The 23,020-nt window shown below is 38.4% G+C and overlaps 1 protein-coding gene across 6 annotated transcripts in view; it reads left to right on the forward strand.

Moving 5' to 3' along the window:
* The window catches only part of CSMD3 (CUB and Sushi multiple domains 3), an 804,446-nt gene that overhangs the window by 91,248 nt on the left and 690,178 nt on the right, over positions 1-23,020 (forward strand). For all 6 annotated transcript variants that reach the window (XM_072151297.1, XM_072151299.1, XM_072151298.1 and 3 more), the window contains exon 2: positions 825-1,047. In XM_072151297.1, the coding sequence (XP_072007398.1) occupies positions 825-1,047 (223 nt within the window). The remainder of the gene's footprint in view (positions 1-824; positions 1,048-23,020) is intronic.

The raw sequence follows: 23,020 nt of genomic DNA on the forward strand, positions 1-23,020 counted from the left end.
ATTTACAACCAATCTAAATCTCACCTCAAAGTTGACTTTCTGTATGATGGCCATGAAAGAAGATGATCTTGAAGGGTTTGAGATGCCTGAAGACACTGGTAATGGATTATCAGGCCAGTTTCTGCTGACAGGTTCCCTTTAATGTGTATTTGTCTTGCTCACTTGTTGAATGAGGCATTCATTTCATAAATTGATTTTATGAGAAATAAACCAAAATCAAATCGTTATGAGTGGACAGTGGACACCTCTGTATGTGTCATTTATAGTAGTAGTTCTTCAACCTACATTTATACCAGGCAAAGGTTTTTTTATATTTCATTACTTATTCTTAGGGTAAAGGTTCATTTATTATATGAAGGTTTTGGGGGAGATTTATCAAGGCCTGGCCCCTTGATAGTTTTACAAAATAACCATGTGAACCTGCAAGGCAAACATTGGTATGGTCTAGGTAGTGTGCGCCCATGGGGCAGGAGATCCCAGTGCCAGCCCATCTGCTGCTATCAGTGACTCCTTTACGCCCCTTCCGCACCTACTTGCCATGGAGATTTCGTGAAGCAAAAAAATAATTGCAATTACTGGCTTCTCACAAGTATTTGTCATTAATTCAGGGCTTCTAAACCAGTTTTCTGGTATGGAAACCCTGATAAATGATGATGGAATCCTATGCACTGCAAGTAATGAATGCCAGCATTGCTTATATTAATCGCTTCATGTACTGTCTATATACTGTTATATCATTGTATTAACCATTTAATAAATATATCAATAAGAATATTGAAATGCGTCCATGTATAAATATTTATATCCCGTCTCTCTTTTTCCAGGATTTATATATACGTGTGGTGGAACGTTAAAAGGATTGAATGGGACTATAGAAAGCCCTGGCTTCCCGTACGGCTATCCAAATGGTGCAAATTGCACATGGGTAATAATAGGAGAAGAACAAAACAGAATCCAGATTGCCTTTCAATCATTTGCTCTTGAAGAAGAATATGATTATTTATCTTTATATGATGGACACCCTCATCCGACGAATTTCAGAACAAGGTATGGAAAGCACAACTATGCTGGTTTATTTTATTAAAGTTTTCTATTTATTGAACATTTTTGGTGCTTAAATTGGTTTTGTCAATTATTGATACAGAGGAAATATAAATGACATTGATGGCTTCTGCTATAAAATCACTTTAAAGGAAATTCAGGATCAAAATCCTCATAATAATGCAGGGAAACTTACTTATAGATCAAGGCAATATTCTTATATTTGTTATCCATAGCCTCCTTTCTAAAATCAACTTTAAATATTTTGCTAATTAGCCAGAAGGGCTCTGAGGTCACACACTGTCTCCGCTTCCCTATGCTCCTTCAGCACTTCCTGCTCCCTCTGACTGCTGCAATCTTACACAGTGGGTGGGAGAAGTGCTCCTGCACAGTCTGTGGGTCTACAGCATGAAGGGAATGGCGAAGAAAGAGGCCATGGAAAACAAATGAAGGAAGACTACCACAGTCAGTGCCTGTATCTATGAGGTTTTGGTGGCAGATATCTTTTAATTATTTTTTTTCCAGATACAGTGGCCCACATTTATCAAAAACTGTGAAACCTGCTGCAAATTCAGACAAAAAATTGAAGCTTGTGGCCCAGTACCTCAGTCTTCCATGATATTGATACTGCATTCATTTATATTGATTCAGGAGCAAAAAGAGACATAGCCCGAAGACAACCATGGATGCACTATTTCTGTTAAAAAAAAAACTTTATTATTCTCATAATTGTGGTTTACAGGATATTCAGTAAGACATTATATTCTATTTTTAATATTTTTTGTTCTTTTTTTATTAATTTTATTCTCTCATCATATGAGATAGAGTCTCCTTATTATAAAAGGAAATAGAATAACTTAAAGTTTGGAGATAAATAAGTTTTTATACAGAACCTCCATTTCAATTTTCACCTAGTGGTCTCCTGGATCTTTTTGTGAGAATATTGTAGTTGCCATATTTTTTCACTTTTCCAGGATACAGTATAACTTAAAATAATATGAAATAAAACATTAAATAAAATATTCACGTATCATGCTGTTCGAATGAATGTTTTAGGCTTAGATAATCCTATACCTTTAGAATGAACATCAAGGCAGGCCAAGAATTGATTCTGGAAGGAAGTGAAGTTCGTCAGAATATTAGATATATACATGAACTACTTTCCTTATTACAAACTTTCATTGATTTCCTTTTGTAACGGCAGACAAAAATAGTGTAGAATCTAGAATATCATAAAAAATCAAAAGTTCTTGAAACTGTAGCACTTTCTTATCTCTGCAAAGGTATTTAAATTCCTTACAGTTTACAGTTATACAGAGCTGCTCTCTGGGTTTCCTGGGTTACAATCAGCATCAGGCTGGGGTTTTTCACCAGATGAAATTATTGTGTGAAACCACTTTTCAACACCCCCTATGAAAATAGACCTTCCTAGTTTCCAAATTGGATTGCATTTTGCTGTTCCTCGGTGGTACGGTGATGGGTTAGAACCTGGGGCCCACTGGAGGATCCACTTGTACTCTGGTGGTCCAGTCCTATACTGCATATATTTCATCTATATTATACCACTATGTACCTTAATATATATTGGTTGACATATATACCAACTGCATATAACTTTAATATTGAATGTAGAAAAAACCATTTATGGCATGTTTCAGAGTAGGTTTTATAAAACTATAATGAAATCACTTCACTGATTTTGAAGCTGTTGTGAGGCTTTTGCCCAGGTTTTAAAATTATCACCTAATCACAAGATTGGTGATAAAATGATCATTGTTTGGTGTCCAACTGCTGGGACACCTGCCAATGATGAGGACCATGGTCCTATTCATTCTATTTCTATTTAATTTAATTCTATTTAATTTATTTATTGGGTGTGTGTTCCCAAATATAAAGAGACTTTTCATATAAATGATGCATCATGTTTGGAGGACTTGCACACATTAATCATTGGGGTCTAAGACATGCCTCAGTTAAGGGACTACAGAAGACCATATTTGTCATTTGTATGAAGATGAGGGGAGGATAGGATCCCCACATTCTAATGATAGCATGCCAATATCTGACCAACAACTCAGCAAGCTATCCACATTCTTGTGAAAAGGACCAACCTTTAACCCCTACTCGCACCAGGACATACTACTATGTCCTAGTGCTGCGGGGGGTGTATGGAGATTGCTCATGGGCTAAGCTCTCTCCTTACACCCACCCGCCTGTTACTGCCACGGTCTGTGCTGGCATGGATCTCGGCAGTTAATACGTTAAGGCTAATCCAACCACGCCACTTAACTTACCATCACTTAAGCGCCGCTATCTTGGATGGCTGATCGCCGCCCCTGTGACCTCATTAGAGGGTGGCGATCAGTTGCCATGGCAGCCTACAAGTCTCAATTTGCCATGTGTAATGATCTCTAATATCCAGCAGATGGCAGGCTATTAGAAATCAGTAGTAAAATTGCTATATACTGCAGTACAGTAGTATTGCAGTTTAAAGTATTATCAATCAGACCCTACAGGGCTAAAATACAACAATACTGTAGTAAAACAATGGGGCTCATATACTAAGGGCCCCGAACGTTTTCGTTGGCTTTCCCGAATATTTCCGTTTTTCACCGAATTGCCCCGGATTTTCGGCACACGCGATCAGACTGTGGCACGTCGGCATCGGCTTGCACGCAACAGAAATCGGGGCATGGCCGTCAACACAGCAGCGACACCTGCAGGAACATGGACGCACAAGTTCCTGCAGGGGAAGTTTCAGTTTCAGTCACCCCCTAGAACACATATAATAATAAATAAACAGCCAATATCTTAAACATGATATTGCCACACTCAAAAATGCCCGTTCTATCAAAATATAAAAAAGACTGTTCCCGGCTGTGAAAACCATAACAGAAAATAGCGCCCAAATGTTTGACTCACCACTTTTTCCCCATTTTTACATCAATGGCTATTTTAATAAAACATTATCAAATGGTCATATAGGTCCTGAATTGATATAAATTAATATTCCAGCACATACTTTTAAAAAAATGACACCTCACATAGATCCTCACACCAAAATGTGAAAAATTTTTATGTACCGAAGATCAAAATGTTTGTAAATCTATTAAATCCTAATAAAACCTGTATACATTTTGTATTGAGAAAGCTATATTGAACGATCCAATATAGGATATAATATTGGATCATTCAATATAACTTTCTCACTACCTACTGCTATACCGGAGTTGGCGCGGCTTCTTATGGATCTCGGGCACCGTTCACACCAAAGGCAAACATATGAAGAGAAATGATTTTTCCCATTACGGTGAGCTGTTATACATCTACCTTTTCTATAAATTTGGTATCCCTGTGATTGTAACAACCCAAAGAATAAAGAAAAATTGTCATTCGGAACTCAATAAAACCCGTAAAAACAGAGGCCACAAGAAAATGGCATAAATGTGTTTTTGTTTCAATTTCACTGCACTTGGAATATTTTTCATCTTTCCAGTACATTGCATGGAATATAAAATGGTGCCACTAAATGGCACAATTTAGTTAGGTAAGTCCTAACACATCTCTGTAAACATAAAAATAAAAAAGTTATTGCTTTTGGAATGAGGGGAGTATAAAACAGAAATGGAAAAAAACAAAAAAGAGCTGAGTCCTGTAAGGGTTAAAACATAATATTCAAAATTGTCTAATTCGTCCTTTTTGAATTTGGGGAATCTTCCAAATCATCAGGTGAATACAATAAAGTGTTGCAAACATTTGGCATTTGACATGTTTCAAGCTGATATAAAATATTTAAACCAGTTATTAATATATTCCTCAATGCAAAACCGGATGTTGTTGGAATAAACAATAATTTCATAGAAGTGTTTTGTACAATATCTCATTTATTATAATTTGATCATATACAATAGTTGAAAACTAGAATTTCGAACAATTATTTATTTTTTAATTATCCACTTCGACAAAAGTTCTAGTGACGGATTTCTCGGAACTTTCATCAAATTAAAAATTCAGAGACTATTGTCAAGTCCAATAATATGTACACAAAACTAACTAATTTTCCTTACTCTTGAAACTCCAATTACCAGGAGTGTGAATCACTCATTGCATTTAATTGCTCTCATTATACGACCCTTGTTCTTTCCCGGTGGGAATATGGGATCCTGATACCCATTGAAATTAACTCTGCTTGGTCTAATCAAAAAGCATAATATTCAATACAAGCCTCTTTGTAGCACTAAATCGTTAAACCTTATGAAGAAGGAGCATATTCTGTTTCATTTCAATGAATAATAAAGATCAGGTAACAAATTTTTATACTAATTTAAAAAAATAAATAAATAAAAACTAGAAAGCCCTGGAGTAATGAGATTAGTATTTTGCTATGCTAGGAGGCTCATGCCTCTTAGTATATCCATAAGTTCTTTCTGTCACTGGCTAGAAATCTGACCTGGTCTAGCGTGGTGGAGATTTTAACTATAGCCCCCACTGGTTTTCAGGTGGTGACTATAGTAAATACGGTGAGTTGGTGCCTCCACTTTGCTCCATTCCCGACCTTTCCCACCCAAAATTGTGTATGGTTTGAAAAACCAACAAAACTGTTGGTAATGTAGCAGTTTACATATGTTCAAGATGGCTGTCTTCCTGTATTAGATTGACCTAGAAAAAGTTTTTTTGGCTATTTTTTTTGTAAATTTAAGGATTCCGATGTTAATGTTGAGCGACTCATCCAACATTCGATGAAAGAAGCTTCTTGAAATTTTTTGACAGCTTTGATTTAGCTCCAAATTTATTAGGTCCGAAACAGTGTTTCAATTGTCCTTTCAAACACAGATTTTTCATGAAAAGTTATTTCAACAAATATTTTCAATTTTCCTTGCCCATCCGAACTCCGAAAGAGGCTATTTATTTTATTTATGTCATCGTGTCTTATAAGGAGAGGGAGATATTGTATTGTATACATTAATCTTGGAATAATTATCATTTTAATGAGATTTTTCCTTGCAAATAATGACAGGGGAAGTTCCCTCCATTTCTTTATGTCTCTAACTATTCTCTCTATAAGGGGTGTATAGTTTAGTGGGTACAGTCTTGTGCTCTCTCTACTTAACCATATTCCTAAATATTTCAGTTTATCTTTTACTATATTCAATCCCCATTGCCGATTCCATTTCGTGCCCACTCTCTTACCTAAAAGTAAGATTTGTGTTTTGTGAGTGTTTACCTTATACCCTGAAATTTTTTCATATTCCTTCAAAAAAACTAAGACCTCTTGAATGTCCCTTTCCACATTATTCATAAATAAGACTAAATCATCGGCAAATAGACTCATTTTCAAGTGCTTTTTCCCTAACATTATCCCCTGATATATTTCTTTCTGGTGAATGATCCTTGTTAAAGGTTTAATTGTGAGATTAAATAGTAAAGGGGAAAGTGGGCAACCTTGGTGGGTGCCTCTTTCTAATTTAAATCTCTGTGAAATTTTCCCTTGTGTCACCACTTGTGCATGTGGCTCCCTATACATTGTGACTATTGCTTTATAAAATAACCCATTTATCCTTATCTTCTTCATCACTTTTTTGAGCCAGGGCAAGACCACACTATCAAATGCTTTTTCCGCATTGACTGAAATAATTGCTGCATGTTCCCTTTCCTGTGGCCTTGCCCTGGCCCAATCCAATGCAGCCATCACCAAACATACATTTTTAACCCCATTCCTCCCTTTTACAAACCCATTCTGAGAGATGTGAATCACATCGGGTAACACTTCTGCTAGCCTGTTTGCTAGTATCCGAGAAAATACTTTTGTATCCACATTCATTAGTGAAATCGGCCTAAAAGATGCCGGATCCATTCTATCCCCCTTCCCTTTTGGTATTACCTTGATGAAGGCTAAATTCCCCATCATCAAAGTCTTCCCTTCCCTGTACATATGGTTGAATACCTGTGTTAGTGTTCCATTAATCTGTGGGGCAACCAGCTTATAATATTCTGAGGTGAATCCATCGGGCCCCGGGGCTTTGTCCTTTGACATTTTTTTGATAATACTTTCTATTTCGTCTCCTCTGATCGGGGCTGATAATGCATCCTGTTGTTCTCTCGACAGGGATGGGACATTCAAATCTGTAAGAAATGTATCCATTTATTCTTCTCTCTCCTTCCTCCCTTCATACAACTTCTTGTAATACCAGCCAATATCTGATTTATCCCTTCCCTATCTCGGATGACCTCACCTTTTTAGTTTTGTAGCCCCTCTATTTTACCTTCCCCTCTTTCAGTCCTTACCATGGCTGCTAGTATTTTCCCTGTTTTGCTGCCAAAACAATAGAGATTCCTTTGCCCCCTTCTCATACTATCCTGTTGGATCTTATCCACATATTGCTCAAAAATCAACTTTCCCTTGTTTTCAAGATTGGGTTGTAATCTGTATTTCTGTGTAGACTCTTTATATTTATTTTCCATCTCTGCATACTTAAGCTTCTTCTTTTTATTCTTCCCTGCTACATATGACATTATTTCCCTTCTCATGGTAATCTTGCTTGTTTCCCAGAACAGGATTGGGTTGTCGTTTATTAACTCAATGTTTTCCTTACAGTACTTATCCCAATTCTCCTTAACCATTTCTTGAAATTCCCTCTCTTTACATAACCTACCTGGAAAGCGCCATAAATTGATCTCTCTCTTCCTCTCCCAAATTTGTAGCTCTATTTGTATGGGGGCATGGTCGGATATAACAATGTCAAAAATGTTGGTGGATTTCACCTTCTGTGCCAGTGAGGATGAAGTTAATACATAATCTATTCTTGACCATGTCTCATATTGACCTGAGTAATCAGTGTATTCTCTCTCTTTTTTGTTTTGCATCTTCCACGGATCTATCAATAACCCTGAGTTCAAGAGGTTAAACATTGTTGCGTCCTCGCCCTTTTTTCTACTGGTTCTTTTGATATCTGATCTGTCTAATCTTTCTTCGATAACTCTATTAAAATCCCCTCCCACAATTTTTGAATCTACTTTATCTCTCATTATCCAGCCAGACATCTTTCTAAAGAATCTTCATTTCTCCTATCATTTGGTGTGTATATATTGTAGACCCTAAATTGGCTATCTTCTACTTTTAACAGTATCCTCATTCCACGGCCTTTCTCTTTGTATTCTTCTGTTAGGACTTCTACTCTAAGTCTTTTGTTTATCAGTATTATAACCCCTAATTTCCTAGATCCAAGTCCTTGGCCTATTGCTTTGCTTACCCAACCTCTTTCTAATTTGCCAATTTCTCTATCAGTTAAATATGTTTCTTGGAGCAAGGCAATATCCGTGTCCAGCCTCTGAAGGTGTGAAAGAATCTTCCCCCTTTTTGCAGGTGATGTTATGCCCCTTACATTCCATGATGTAATTTTAATCACATTAGTCCCCATCTATATCTAAGTATTTCCTTACAATTCTTTCTATGCCGGTTGCAGAGCTCTCTTTTTCCCCCTTCAGGTCTCTTTTTTCTCTGAATAACCTCAATAATTCAAATTTGTCCTGAAAATCCAGAATTTTTGCAATTACCACTCTAGGCTTAGCTCCTTCAGACCCTCCCGTTCTTCTTGGCCCCAGCCTATGGGCCCTCTCCACTCCACTCCCTAATTTCTAGGATAAAAGAAAGAAGTAGCTAGCCAGCATTTTCAAAGATTCGCCTGAAGTAAAGCAGAAAAGATTCACATTTGGTTTAGTGCCAAAATGGCAGATCGGTACCAAATGTATGAACCCACAAACAGATTCGTTCATCTCTAATGTAGACCTAAAAGAAACTTGCAATTGTGTCATATTTTGGTAATCTTTATTTATATAGAACAATCATATTCTGTAGCACTTTATAAATCATTACGTATCCATGATTGAGTGCTCAAAAAACGTGCGAAAAAAACCCTAAAAACTTTATTTTATCCAAAACTAACTAACTGTGATGCTAACGACAGTCAATTGCTCTTTTTAAACAGCTACAGATATAGCAACTACCAGATCTATATTTATTTTCATTCCCTTCGTCTGTCCATATGTTTAATTGTCAAACACCCAACAAAGTGTGAAAAAAAACCTTAGAGTTTACTTCTAAAACTAAACAAAATCACTTTTTAAAATCTCGCTACTCACTTCTTATGAAATTAGATACAACAGATGGGTCACAAAATAACACAAAAATAATATGGAATATGGAACATAAAGTAGCGGGGGCGGATTGCTCTTCTACTATATAAATAATGGATAAAACGCATCTCTGTGGGAAGGAGGATGAGTTTTTCTGATTATTTAAGGAATAGACTTTGGATTGGTACTATGGGGGTGCAGGCAGAGCGTAGGGTCAGGAGAAAACATTTGTGCTCCACCTCTTTGCCCGGACCCGAACCACAATATTCAGCAAGAAGTCCACGTTCAAGTTCGGCGTTCGGCTGAACACTCATCTCTAACAGTGAGCAGCACATGTTACACTTAACCCCATGCTCTCTCCCTCCTCTCTCTGCATGTGTAATCTGAGCCTGGAGGGCTGTAGCTTCACAAATTCTTACAGGGGTATGGACCGCTGCTCCCTTGGCACTTCCCCCTCCTTCTGCCTACTGTATTCTCACATAGGGGTAGAGGCAAATGCTCCTGTGCATTGTAACAGTCTGTGAATCTACAGCATGGAGGGTTTCAGTTAATGCCCAAAGAGCCCTTTCAGCTTATTCACATAATTTTTAAAGCTGATTTTAGAAGGAAGATGGCTGTGGATGACAAATATAAGAAGATAACCACAATCATACTGCCTGGATCCATGAGTAATGTCCCTGGTTTATCATGGTAGATTTGCTTAAAATTAACTTGTGTTTGTGACCATAAAGGCTCTGAGATTCTGTGGTCTCTTATACAGTGTAGCATCACAAAAATAAAGTAGAATGGTTTTGTACATGGTTGTCCTTGCCTGACATTTACATAATTTACTGTATATAGTGATTACCAAATCCAATTTATCAGCATAATGAGGTCTGCGCTGAGTGTGAGCTTATAACATGGTATGAATACACCTCTAGTCATTCTTTGTACTGCGCTGAATATATAGTATCTAACTGCCTTTTAAACCAATGTCCGACCCATTAAAGAGCCTTCAAACCTGACTCAAGAGTCTACAATTCCATATACACCCATGCATCATATACACACTCAGCATATACACATCACTTATGCACACATACAGCATATTCATACCTAATACCCCAGATGCCCCCCCCCCCCGACAATATGGGCCCCATAGCAGCTGCTATGGCCACTACCCTTGTTTTTGCGCCCCTCCTTCAGGTAGATTTATTGAAAGTGTCTGGATAGTCTGGCATGGTCAAATACTATCTTTTCCAACTTTTCCAACTTTTCCAACTTATCTGCACTGCAGACCGCAGAGGGTTAGGTTGGGTGACACATGGTCTGATGAGGTGGTGTGCAGTACGGGGGCCCCCCAGGGTACTGTGTTAGCTCCCTTTTTGTTTATTCTATACACCTCGGATTTTAGGAAAAATGATCCAGCCTGTTTTCTTCAAAAGTACTCGGACGATTCAGTAATGGTGGGCTGTATCACAGAAGGGGATGACAGTGAATACCGAGAATCTGTGAATACTTTTACTGAATGGTGCAGCTCAAATGGTCTCGTAGTAAACGTAAATAAGACGAAAGAATTGATTATAGACTTTTCGAGGAAAAAGGGCGTTATGCCCAAACCTCTTATTATAGCAGGGACAGAAGTGGAGCGGGTTGGTAGCTATAAATATTTAGGCATAATAATCGATAATAAATTAAGCTGGCATGAGCATATTGATAAGGTCTCTAGACGTGCTAATAGTAATTTATTCTTCCTACGCAGATTAAGAGCATTTGACATCCCGAGGACTATGATGGTCGGTTTTTATAATACGGTTATGATGAGCGCATTTGCATTTGCCCTAGTGGCTTGGGGCAACTGTATTTCTAGTAGGGATTGTCAAAAGATGGATAAAATAATTAAGAAAGCCTCCTCCATAGTGGGTTTGCAATTTGATAGATGGGAGGAACTTGTACAGTGCGGTATATTAAGGAAATTGGAAAAAATAATAAATAATAGTGACCATCCAATGTATGGTGTGCTGCAGGCACAGATTAGTGGTTTTAGCTCTCGTTTTATTCTCTTGCGCTGCAGGTCGGAGAGATTTAAAAAGACATTTATACCGGCCGCTCTGGAGTTATCGAACAATTCCAGTAGGGGTAAAATAGGAATGTCTTAAAAAGTGCGACTACTGGAAAAAGATATCATTTTGCTAGTTTTATAATCTATCTACGTAACTATTTATTGAATAGTGGGTGAAATTATTTATATTTATGTGGGTTACTGTTTTTATTCTGTTTTATGGTATATGTGTTTTTATGTGACTATGTTTTTATGTGAGTATTTATGTGATGTTTTGTCAATTTGATGTACTGTGGAGATGACACTTTAAGTTCCCGTTTGGGATAATAAAGTATTATTATTATTATTATTATTTAACCCATTAGTTGACTTAGTTGATAGCAGAAGAACATGGCAAAATTCTGGCCCATGAGAATATATACTTGTCCCTTGTCCCTTTTACAGTGAAGTCACGCCCCTTTTGTTAAATTTAGGTATAAAAGTTAAAGACAGGTGTTACCTGAATATATTTAGCAAAGTTCTTCATATGAATTCATATTACAGCCTGTACTGTGTGTGTCTAAGGAGGCTGCATGAGCTCACATCTAATTTTGTCATGCTTGGTTAAACAGTAGAGATGAGCGAGCACTAAAATGCCCCAGTGCTTGTTACTCGAGACGAACTGTTCCCGATGCTCGAGTGCTCGTTTCGAATAACGTACCCCATTGAAGTCAATGGGAGACTCGAGCATTTTTCCAGGGGACCAAGGGGACCAATAAAATGTGTCATTTTATTGAGAAATAAGGAAGTCAGTCCTGTTTCTTCATTTGTTTTTATTCAAAGGAATATTTGTGGAACTTCAGAAAGGAGAATGACCAATGTTAAACAGAACAGTTAAACTGACAGGATAGAAGATCTATCTATTATTTTATTCTAATCTATTGTTTGTAGCAATGTACATATTCCTGAAACAAAGAATATGGTGCACATCAGTTGGCTCTTCACTGTATTGTCGTTCTTCACACATATGATGAGATGTGTTCTTCACAAGTTAGCAGAAGACATGAGTGCAGAAAGGTGTTCTTCACAATAGTATGTGAAGAACAATATGTGTGAAGAACACATTGCAGATGTTTCCATACAAATGCTAACTTATCAGAAGTATATTTGCATTGACTGCCATAAATCGCAAATGTGTGTATTACTGTAATGGTGTATTGACGATAAATGATCCTTAAGTGAAAGCTTGTTCTCGAGCTGGTGAAATACTCGTCCGAGCAATGAGCCGTTTCGAGTACGCTAATGCTCAAACGAGCATCAAGCTGGGATGAGTATGCTTGCTCATCTCTATTAAACAGCTCTAGCAGTAAAGAGGAATCTGAATGCAGCACAGCTTCTGTAGCCCTATGTGTTTACATGGGGCACGGATCGGGGAAATGGCAGCATGGGAGGGACCGTAGAGGTAAGTAAATGTTTATTTTTCTCAGCCTTAGCTTGATGTTTGAATATAGTGCACATAGCATACTAAAGCCAGAGAGAGAGAGAGCAGGAAGGGTTAACACTTACTCACAGCATTGGCACGAACAGGAGAGAGAGAGACCCGTCTTCAGTCCTGTAGATAGATTCACCATAGCAACATTGAAGTATCATTGTAACTAAGTGGCACTTTGCAGTCTGTTTCTTTAGAAACAATGGAGAATTTCTTAATTACGTATATTAGAAAAATGTTTAGAACACTCTCCCACACAATCATCATAAATCATCTAAAATGATGGTTACTCTTTCAGCAATACTTTCTCTTTAAAATCTTACTTCTGTGGCCAACAGATCAATGCCAAGAGATGCCCTCTGTCTATGGAGTTGATTAAATTGCTGCCAGGCTTAATACTTAATAGAGAAAATTGCTGATGTTGCAGAGCTTCTGCCTTTCAAACTACCTTCGCGCTTAAGAAAATGAACCATTGATCACGATCCAGGATTTGGATATCTCTGGTGGGTGGTATAGGGAATGGAGGACACTTGCTCTTGACAAAGGAGTATGAACAGTATTAAATTATGAATGAATCTACATTAGAAAGAAAATTTTATTGTTTTAACCTACACATGACTCATCCATCTTGGAAATTACTGGTAGATGTAAATCTTCAAGTTGATCTTTTCCGTTTCAAAGACCAATCACAGATCTACAGTATGGACGTGTCATTCCTGTCTATCCTCAGCTCACTTTTGTAAAATCAACCTGTTCAATTCTGAATCAACATTGATTGTGTGTCAATTTTTCTTGCTCTTGTGCAAATGGAACAGACAGCAGGTAGAAATTATCTCCTATAAAGGAGTGGTCCTGTATGTGGTGCCCACAGACTATTATCTGTTTTCATCCTTTTTGACTGTTGTTTTGCTCACTTTTGAATTGTGTTATTGCTCTCTTCTAGAGGTAGTAAAAATGAATCCAAGAAAACAAAAAAACACCAAAAATACACCAGAAAAATAGTTTTCTTTTAAACACTGCCTCCAAATGTCTTAGACAAAAAAGTTCGAGTTTACTAAAAATTTGCTTTTTTGCTAGAGCCGGCCCATTCAATGCTGAGTCATATTTTTTGGTGCCACTTGGAAGGCTTGCACAAAACATAATTGCCTTTGGCAAGATTTGTAACTATGGAAACAATGCGGAGACTGCTACAATAGTCACAGCTGTTGCCCTGGAATCTCAGTGACACCAAATGTCTTCCATATGGCATCAATAGCCGCTGCCCAGTCTGGGTTAAATTCCAGAATTAAATTGTTTTACCAGTAATGTGAAGGGCCAAATGTTCATTTGTGTATGTGTTCTTAGACATCATTTCTGAGATGAGTTTCCCTTTAAAATCTATTTATATATATATATATATATATATATATATATATATATATATATATATATATATATACATATATATATATATATATATATTATCATCTGCCTGTAAATATCCAAAACAGTTTTTGGACAGACTGAAAGGTACAAAATAGTTTTACTAGAGCACATAATACACAAACTATTTTGAAAATGGAGACATCGGAAATATTTGGGGTAAATAAGTAGAAATTAATGCATTTTGAGGGGGATATTATCATATGCCGTAGTTCGCGTGTCGTGGGTCTTGCACAGCATTTATTTCGATGCCAGGCCCTGTTTGCAGATGGTAATAATAGACATCATAGAAAGTCGGGAGGGATTGCTAACTTTTTTAGTCAATTACTGTAACTTAGTTAAACAGGGTAAGTATAATATGGGTAGCCATAATAAGGGTCTTATGATTGCCCTGTTAAAGTTCAGTATAAGTGGCCAACAAATTTAAAGGAACACTTCAGTCAGAGCTAATTCATTGAATAACCCATGGTGCAGGGTCTGTAGGGTGGAGAAGGACTCATTTTTATTGTATTCCTAGAACCTGGAGTCCTGCTCCTCCCTTCAAGCCCTGCACTAGGTAGAATTCAATGAATTAGCCATGACTGGGGTGTTCCTTTAAGGGTCTATCCTAATAATTTACCATTATTAGTAATTCCTGTCCAAACCCTTTAATCCAAAAGCCCCTTAAACCTTACCACTACAGCTCCTCCAGGATAATTAGCAAAATTCATCATACATCCCAACTATTCGGAACTGAGCTATAATAACACTATAATTAACCCAATGTATTCCCCCGAGGAAATCTCCCAAAATTTTGTTTAATCAAATTTGTTCTTCTGCGGCTTAATTAAAAATTGATCAACTTTTTTCAGGGAGTTCTAAAAGTATGCAACACGTAGTCCATTGATTTGACATTAAAGAGGGAGCCACAGATAAAGGTCACTTTTCTGGAGGCTTTTATATTACAGCCTATTACGGTTAAGTTACAGTAATTGACTAAAAAAAGAGTTCTTGTTGTGAAGTCTCGCCAATTAATAGCGGATGAAAAACAACTACATAAATTTCATTAACCTGTGGAGCAGCTGCGCTTTATTACACTTGTGGGTCACTTGATTAAATATTTTAGCACTTTATTGAAAGAGGAGCAATCCCTCCAGGTAAACACCAATTACCACTACAAACCCAGACTAATTGAAGTTTTGACAAATAACATATAATCTAATTGAAATAGTTTCTTGCAATACTTAAAGTAAATCTCCCATCAAAACCCATCATGAAGGGGCAGATACTCATAAATCGAGGCACCATGACTGTGCTAATCCTTTTATATTTGTTATCCATGGCCTCCTTCCTTCTAAAATCAACTTTTACCATTATGCTAATGACCCTGAGGGGCTACGGTAGCCCCATCTGTGATCTGGCTTCACATGTTCTTACTCTGTCTCCCCCCCCCCCCCCTGCTTCCTTAGAATTTTCTCAGTGAGCACTTACTGTTGTTATCTAAGTGCTGAAGAAGCAGGGGGATGGTGAGGCAGTTTAAAAACCTACAAAGCCAGGACACTGACTCACTAGAATCATTTTAAAAGTTGAATTTAGAAGGCACGAGGCAACGGATGGCAAATAGAAGAATATTCCCACAGGATCTATTGGTAAGTGTAAACCAGAGTTATCATGATGGATCTTGATAGTAAATTTGCTTTAAGGTTTAGTTCTGCCTTTTAAAATATCTATATTCCCCAGCAAGTACTAGATGAGGGTTCCTGTTTGGAATATGGCCGCCATCTTGAATGCCTCCATTTTGAATCAAGGGTAAGTTTATCCCACGTGAAGATAGCAGATCAAAGACATAGAGTATCCAAACACTGAACACTTGTTTTTAGCTTCCAGGGTACAAATATTTTCTTGAAAATTAGAAAAGATTAGAACTTTGCTTTATTGAAAAACTTTGAAAACATAATGGTCCCATTATTCTGCATGATGTATGGCGAACCTGAATGTTCCATAGTCGTGGTACGCAATGGGGGTCGTTTACTAAGGGCCCAATTCGCATTTTCCCGACGTGTTACCCGAATATTTCCGATTTGCGCCGATTTTCCCTGAATTGCCCCGGGATTTTGGCACTCGCGATCAGTTTGTGGCGCATCGGCGCTGGCATACACGCGACGTAAATCGGGGGCGTGGCTGTAGGAAAACCCGACGGATTCGGAAAAACCGCCGTATTTAAAAAAAAAATTGGTTGCACGGGCCATACTCACATGCACCACGATGAAGACGATGAACTCCAGGGCAACTCGGCGGACTTCGGCGCAGCAGCGACACCTGGTGGACATCGGGCGCAGGGCCTTCATGAATCGCCGGAAGACCCGAACGCTTGCCGGAGAAGCCACTGCTGGAACGCGAATGAACCGGGTAAGTAAATGTGCCCCAATGTTTTGTTTTTGAAATAATACAATGACCCCGGGTATGGTGTCCATGCAACCGTTTTAGTTCGACGTAGGTCTACGTAACCTGAATATACAGAAAACATTCTTCTTAGCATTTTATGTGGGTTCGGATTGGATCCGAACACCAGAAACAACCTGTCACATGGCTGTGCATCACAAGGAACATTCTTAGTTGTTGTAGAAGTTTTCTGTGGCAATAACTTTTGAAAAAAAAAAATAGTACAGATCTGATTATCTGATTGAGGCAATCAATTTCTGAGATAATTCTACGTTTCTTTATTATGTTACATGACCATCTTCCCATTAAATAGCAATTCCATAACAGTAAAAGACAGCAAAAGAATTGTAAGAATCATACCATGGATTTATATCAGTGTCCGTTTTATCTCCAATCACATCTTAAGCTTGATTCAGAATTTTCTGAAAAACTGTGTCACCAGGGCCGTTTTCATTTGAGCCAAAACCAATGCCATTGTCCAACCAATGTGTATTTTTTTTAGACCCTAAATGGGGATCTGGGCATTTCCCATTTCTGAAACCTCCTGTAGTAGTCCTGGTAATAATGACAGCTGGTAGTTAAACTTAAGACCACCAAAAAACTTTTTTTCAAAAATACTTTATAATTTAGTAACATCAACAATGGTACATTTGGCATGAGTACTTCACCCCTCTTCGGTTGTAGTATGCCGTAGTCCTATTAGAAAGTCCACACTTAATTTTCATGGCTTCCACTAAGATGCTGAACGCCAAGTGAGTCCTGTGACGTTTCGGAGGGGAATCCCTCCTTCCTCAGACTTCCTTCCTCAGACAAGAGGGATTCCCCTCCGAAACGTCACAGGACTCACTTGGCGTTCAGCGTCTCAGTGGAAGCCATGAAAATTAAGTGTGGACTTTCTAATAGGACTATGCATACTACAACCGAAGAGGGGTGAAGTACTCATGCCAAATGTACCATCGTTGATGTTACTAAATTATAAAATATTTTTGAAAAAAAGTTTTTTGGTGGTCTTAAGTTTAACTACTAGATGGTGATTACTAGGAGTGTGAGAGACTCCGAAATATAGACCAGTGTACACACTTAAGAAAGTGAAAGGAGCTACGCATGTTTTAAAGCGTATGAATAATGACAGCTGGTCAATGTTGGTTAGGTGATACTGGTTCAAGGCACCAGGGAGTTAAGTAATGAATAGTCATAGATCGACAAAGGACAGGGCAAGAGAAGGGCAGTGGCAGAATTTTAAGTAAAGTCAAAGCAGGCCAATGCTGTTCAGAGTAAAAGTAAACTGAAAGTTGTGAAACAAAATGAGACCATGAACATCTTCTATATCAGAAAAGCTGTGGGATACTAGGGGCAAGTCCCTATAATGCTCAGGCTTCAGTCTTTGGGGAAGGTGCCCCAGGGGTGCAGCAGTCATGAGGCTCATGGAGCCTCTTACCTCAGGCAGCACCACATGCAGCAAGTGGGGAGCAGCATCTGGTGCACAGTCACCTAGTATCTCTCTTTATACTCAGTGTCCATATGGATAATACACCTACTAAAAAAATATCTAATATATTTCTACAGCTTGAGGTACAGATAGAGAGAGGGAGGGCTATCCTATAACTTGCCTGAGGCACCAGAGAGTTTAGGTTCACCCCCGAGTGTGCCTAAGTATCTAATGTAGTAGAGCAGCTGGGGAGAGTGGATAGTAAGCAGAGCTGCACATTCCCCCTATGAATACTGTATACCCAATGTAAAATGTATAAGCCATCATACAGTAAGTGATAGAAAACAAGTAAAGGCTCCATAAATACGTAAAAGCGATAGAAGATAAAGATAAAATCTGTAGCCGCAGCAAGAGGCGGAAATCATTAGCACATAAAGTCGATATGGACGAACAGTGGAGATAAAAATATTTAAGGAGCAGAAGTAATATAGATTAATTATAGGTCAGTGTGAGCACCACAGACATTCATCACATGAAGGTCATTCTTATCTAACACATCAAATTATAGATTATTTGTTGTATAACATGAAATCACAGGAGTCAGATTAAACCACATTACGGAAAACAGATCGTCAACGGGAACTGGAGAAATTCATCATAAATTCATACACCACAGAAGCCGCAGCCCAGATTTTATGGATGATAACACCAGAGTTATTCAGACATCGATGGAATCCATGATGACAAGGTTTGGGTTATAATTTATGCATGGACATCGTGCAGGCTTAGTGCTAAAAGATAAGGATGTCCAAGTTTCATGGAATGTATAGATGTAGGAAAGTTGAGGTTGTTACTGTCATATGAAGAGACACGTAAGTGAAAAACATTACGAGGGAATTGGTGCCTGAGGGTGGCGCTACTGTCGCCTTGTTTAGATTTCTGAATGATAACATTTCTACCAGAATGAACATAGAATTGTAAAGTGATCGGGAAAAAGATGTACTGGCAACCAATCACACCGGCAGGCCTTGCATGTAATTTTGAACACTGCCTGTGCCATGCGTGCAGAGGCACGACGCAGCCTCCGGCCTCTCCTGTGCAGCGTAATCATCTATGAAAACTATTATCTTACTCATGTTAACTTATGTGTCTAGAACAAAATAATATTTTAGGCTTGAAAATATATCTATAGTGGCCAACGCCAGAATTGGTACCCGTAGATTTAGGTTTCTCCCATATCTGTATTTAGACCACTAAGCCATGTGTCCATATCCCGGTACGATCTATAGCATCTATAGCATTCAGCTGCCCAGGGAACCAAAGGGCTCAGTCTTTTTATTGATGGCTTGAAAACAAGAATGAAGATTTTTGTTGCCTCCATTCAGTCTCCACAGGTTCATATTACATAGCATCCAGTTTTACAATTTTAATGGGGTTGTCTGAAAGTTTAAAAAAATATATAGCTACAGGGAGAGCTGTAAAAAAATAATCTTATACAGTACTTACCTTTTCCGGTGCTCCCGTAGTCATGCTCCACTCTCACGACTTCCGCCCGCCTGGCATGCCCACTCATTCCCTGCCACTGCACCTGATACACAATAAAACTAATGCTGTACCAGGCGTGGGGACAGTGGCCAGTGGGCATGTCATGTGGACAAAAGTTGTCAGAGTGGAGCACGCCTGCCTCTGTAAACAAACGGGCACAGCACTGACAAGTGGTGGATCAGGACAAAGGGAGCACTGGGAAAGGTAAGTATCAAATTTTTTTTTTTTTAAACACACCCCCTTTAATACAGACCTTCACTACACAAGACCAGCAATGATATTTAGATAAACCTCTTCACTACCCTATACCACCAGATGTGTAACCATAAAACGCTTTATTATATTATTAGATCACATTATGCAGTCATCTCTATTAACCTAAATTACTAAAGATAAATTGGCTGATTACAAAAAAGAATTAATACGTTTTTGTGAAAATATTATTTACAGACATAATGGTGATGTGGGACTTCCTTAAGTGTTCGGTTGTAGCTAAGGTGCACCTCAACAGCTATGGAGGTGCATGGGCATCGTAGGCGTAGCGTCGAGAAGCCTTGACTTCAGTGTTAGTGATTTCCCGTTGCAGTCAATCTTTCTACATTGTTCTGTCATTCAATTAATATTGATCTATTAAGATAAATTAAATATATTTCCCAATCGAAAAAAAAAAATCAATTGCCCCAATTTAAAGGGGATGAAAATATTCCCAGTGTTAATTTGTACCGAGGTCTGTATTGACTAGACTGTGTGGAAGGGATCTAAACTATTAACGTAGTAAAATCCATCAATATGTTACAATGTGTTCCGATTAACCAACAGATGAAAGTGATTTGTTTCACCTTTGGGGGACAATATTTGGAAACAGTATTTTTTATAGACTAAAGAAGATCAACCAGACCCCCTTGTGGTTCCCCTGCCACAAATCGAGGTCTCCTTAGAATCTTCATGCAATTCAAGGCGACACTTTGTAAACAAATAATTTTGGCATTTTTATTCCAGAGCACTTTAGGGGATTGTGCTCATACTGGTCATCTTTGATGTTTTATTAAGGTGCAAATGACGAAAAGAAATTACAATTTTATTGTTTTTTATAACAATTTCGCTTCATGGGGTTTACATTTTATTTTATATTATAACAAAATTATGTGCAACATCAAATTGTATCAGCAAAAATCATAAGATGATATAATAAATAAAAAATCTATAAATGTAGCACAAAAATATATACGGTCCCGGAATGTCAAGTATATGTTTTTGAAAAAATTCAAACTTCAGTAAATAGCAGGAATTGGACCAAAATTATCCTGTTATATCAGTGATGTGAAAGTATGGAATAATTATTTAAGTTCAGTTGTAATTTTACATATATATGATCTGTATGATAGTAATGGGACTTCAGCTCACACCTAAACTAAAAATACAGTCTTTTAGCTGAAGTTTCTTGCATCATTAGTTAGCTGTATCTTTCGTGAAAAAATTGCTACTCTGTAGTCATATTTGCAGATCCCACCCTCATTCTTATCAATTTCCAATTGCGGATTTCGGTGCACCATGGGTGTGGCTATTAGGTTCAGTGCACCATGGGTATGGCTGTGAGATTCAGTGCACAGTGGGTGTGGCCGTTAGATTCAGTGCACCATCTCTTCACAACCTCTACTACATGGTGAGCTAAGTTGAAGGCAATTGGAGGTATATCTGTGCAAAAGTTGGTGCAGTGGAGATATTTTTCTAAATTGAGACCATATTTTCTCAAAAATACATTGATGCACCTACAAGATCACTTTATTAGTTCAAATTGGGGAGCTGATAGAGTCCCTCTAAAGTATAATTGTATAGTACATATAATAATTAGAACTGCGCTCCTTGGGGTTTCTCCCATATGGACTTTCTTGCTTATCATGAACAGATGTGTTTCTGTACTTTCAAGTATGGTCATTTTGTATTAGATTTTTGAGGGAAAATAAAGATACAATTTTGATAAGCAACTATGTGACTATACTGCCAAAATTATTTTCATTGTTGATTATAAAGTGGTACTATGGTTGTGTTGATAATGTTAAAGGGGCTGGACAGAATTCGGTAATGATGGCCCATTCTATGAAGAAGTCATCAATTCTTGCTTGGTGTGGGTCAACACCCCTTCACTGTCCTTTAAAAACAAGGACATTGAGCTGGAAGCTGTAATCAGAGCTGTAACAACCATTTACTTTTGGCTTCAAGTACACTTGTTTAAATGGTTCCTTATAGCTGATTAGTACAGATGGTGAGTGTCAACCCCTCCTACGATCAAGTATAGATGGACTATCCTGAGAATGGTCCATCCAGCCCCTTTGATATAATAAAAATCATCTCAAAGCTTGAAACCATTACAAATAACGATGAGCAGATTTGAACAAGCAATATTCAGATCTGTGATCCACCAATCGCTGGTGTTAACTGTTTAAATGCCGGCAGCATGCCCCATTGAAATGCCGGTGGTACTTGTGCGACAACAATTTCCCTAGGATTGATGCTCCCTGAGGACATCATGGGAGCAAGAATCTCTGGTGTTACCAGTGGGGGTAAGCATATCCAAACCCCAACCCTAACTGAACGTTAAAGATAAGTCAGACTCAAATTTGAACCTGAAAGGGTCCACTCATCCTTAAGTCCTAAAGGTTTTTCAAAAATTATACACAGGATACCGAGCACACAAGCCAGAGAACGTTTATCACAACCTTGATGAATGTGTTTTTGCACCCAAAAGTCAACAGTCAATAATTGCGGAAATTTTTTTTAGAGAAAATAGTGCAATAATGGACAAATTTCTGGGCACAAAAAACTCTACCTGCATTAGACCAGTCAAACTTGGGATAAATCGACATCCAGGTCTCTGTAGTGACCAGGATCCATGACTTCTGTTTATTCTGTGCAGCATAGCTAATAAGTGTTGGATTCTCGTCAACCCCCCACCGAACAACTATTGATGTCGTATCCTGGGGTAATTATTGGTCAAGCCCTTTTTTATATTTTTATTTAGTGTTTGCTGACATTGTGGGGCAGATTTACTTACCCGGTCCATTCGCGATCCAGCGGCGCGTTCTCTGCGCTGGATTCGGGTCCGGACGGGATTTATTAAGGCAGTTCCTCCGCCGTCCACCCGGTGGCGCTGCTGTGCTGAAGAGCATCGGAACGCACTGGAATACACCGAGCCGGGCTGATTGAAGCTAAGTGCAAGCTCAGCGACATATTGTTTGTTTTAAATGCGGCGTTTTTTCCGAATCCGTAGGGTTTTCGTTCGGCCACGGCCCCCGATTTCCATCGCGTGCATGCCAGCGCCGAGGCGCCACAATCCGATCGCGTGCGCCAAAATCCCGGGGCAATTCAGGGGAAATCGGCGCAAATCGGAAATATTCGGGTAACACGTCGGGAAAACGCGAATCGGGCCCTTAGTAAATGACCCCCTGTGTTATATTTGAACACTATATGGCCATGTAAGTGGTTATTTACACACTGCATTACAGTACATATAGAGCAGTGG

Source organism: Engystomops pustulosus, chromosome 5, assembly GCF_040894005.1.
Source record: "Engystomops pustulosus chromosome 5, aEngPut4.maternal, whole genome shotgun sequence".
In the NCBI taxonomy this organism is placed as follows: domain Eukaryota; kingdom Metazoa; phylum Chordata; class Amphibia; order Anura; family Leptodactylidae; genus Engystomops; species Engystomops pustulosus.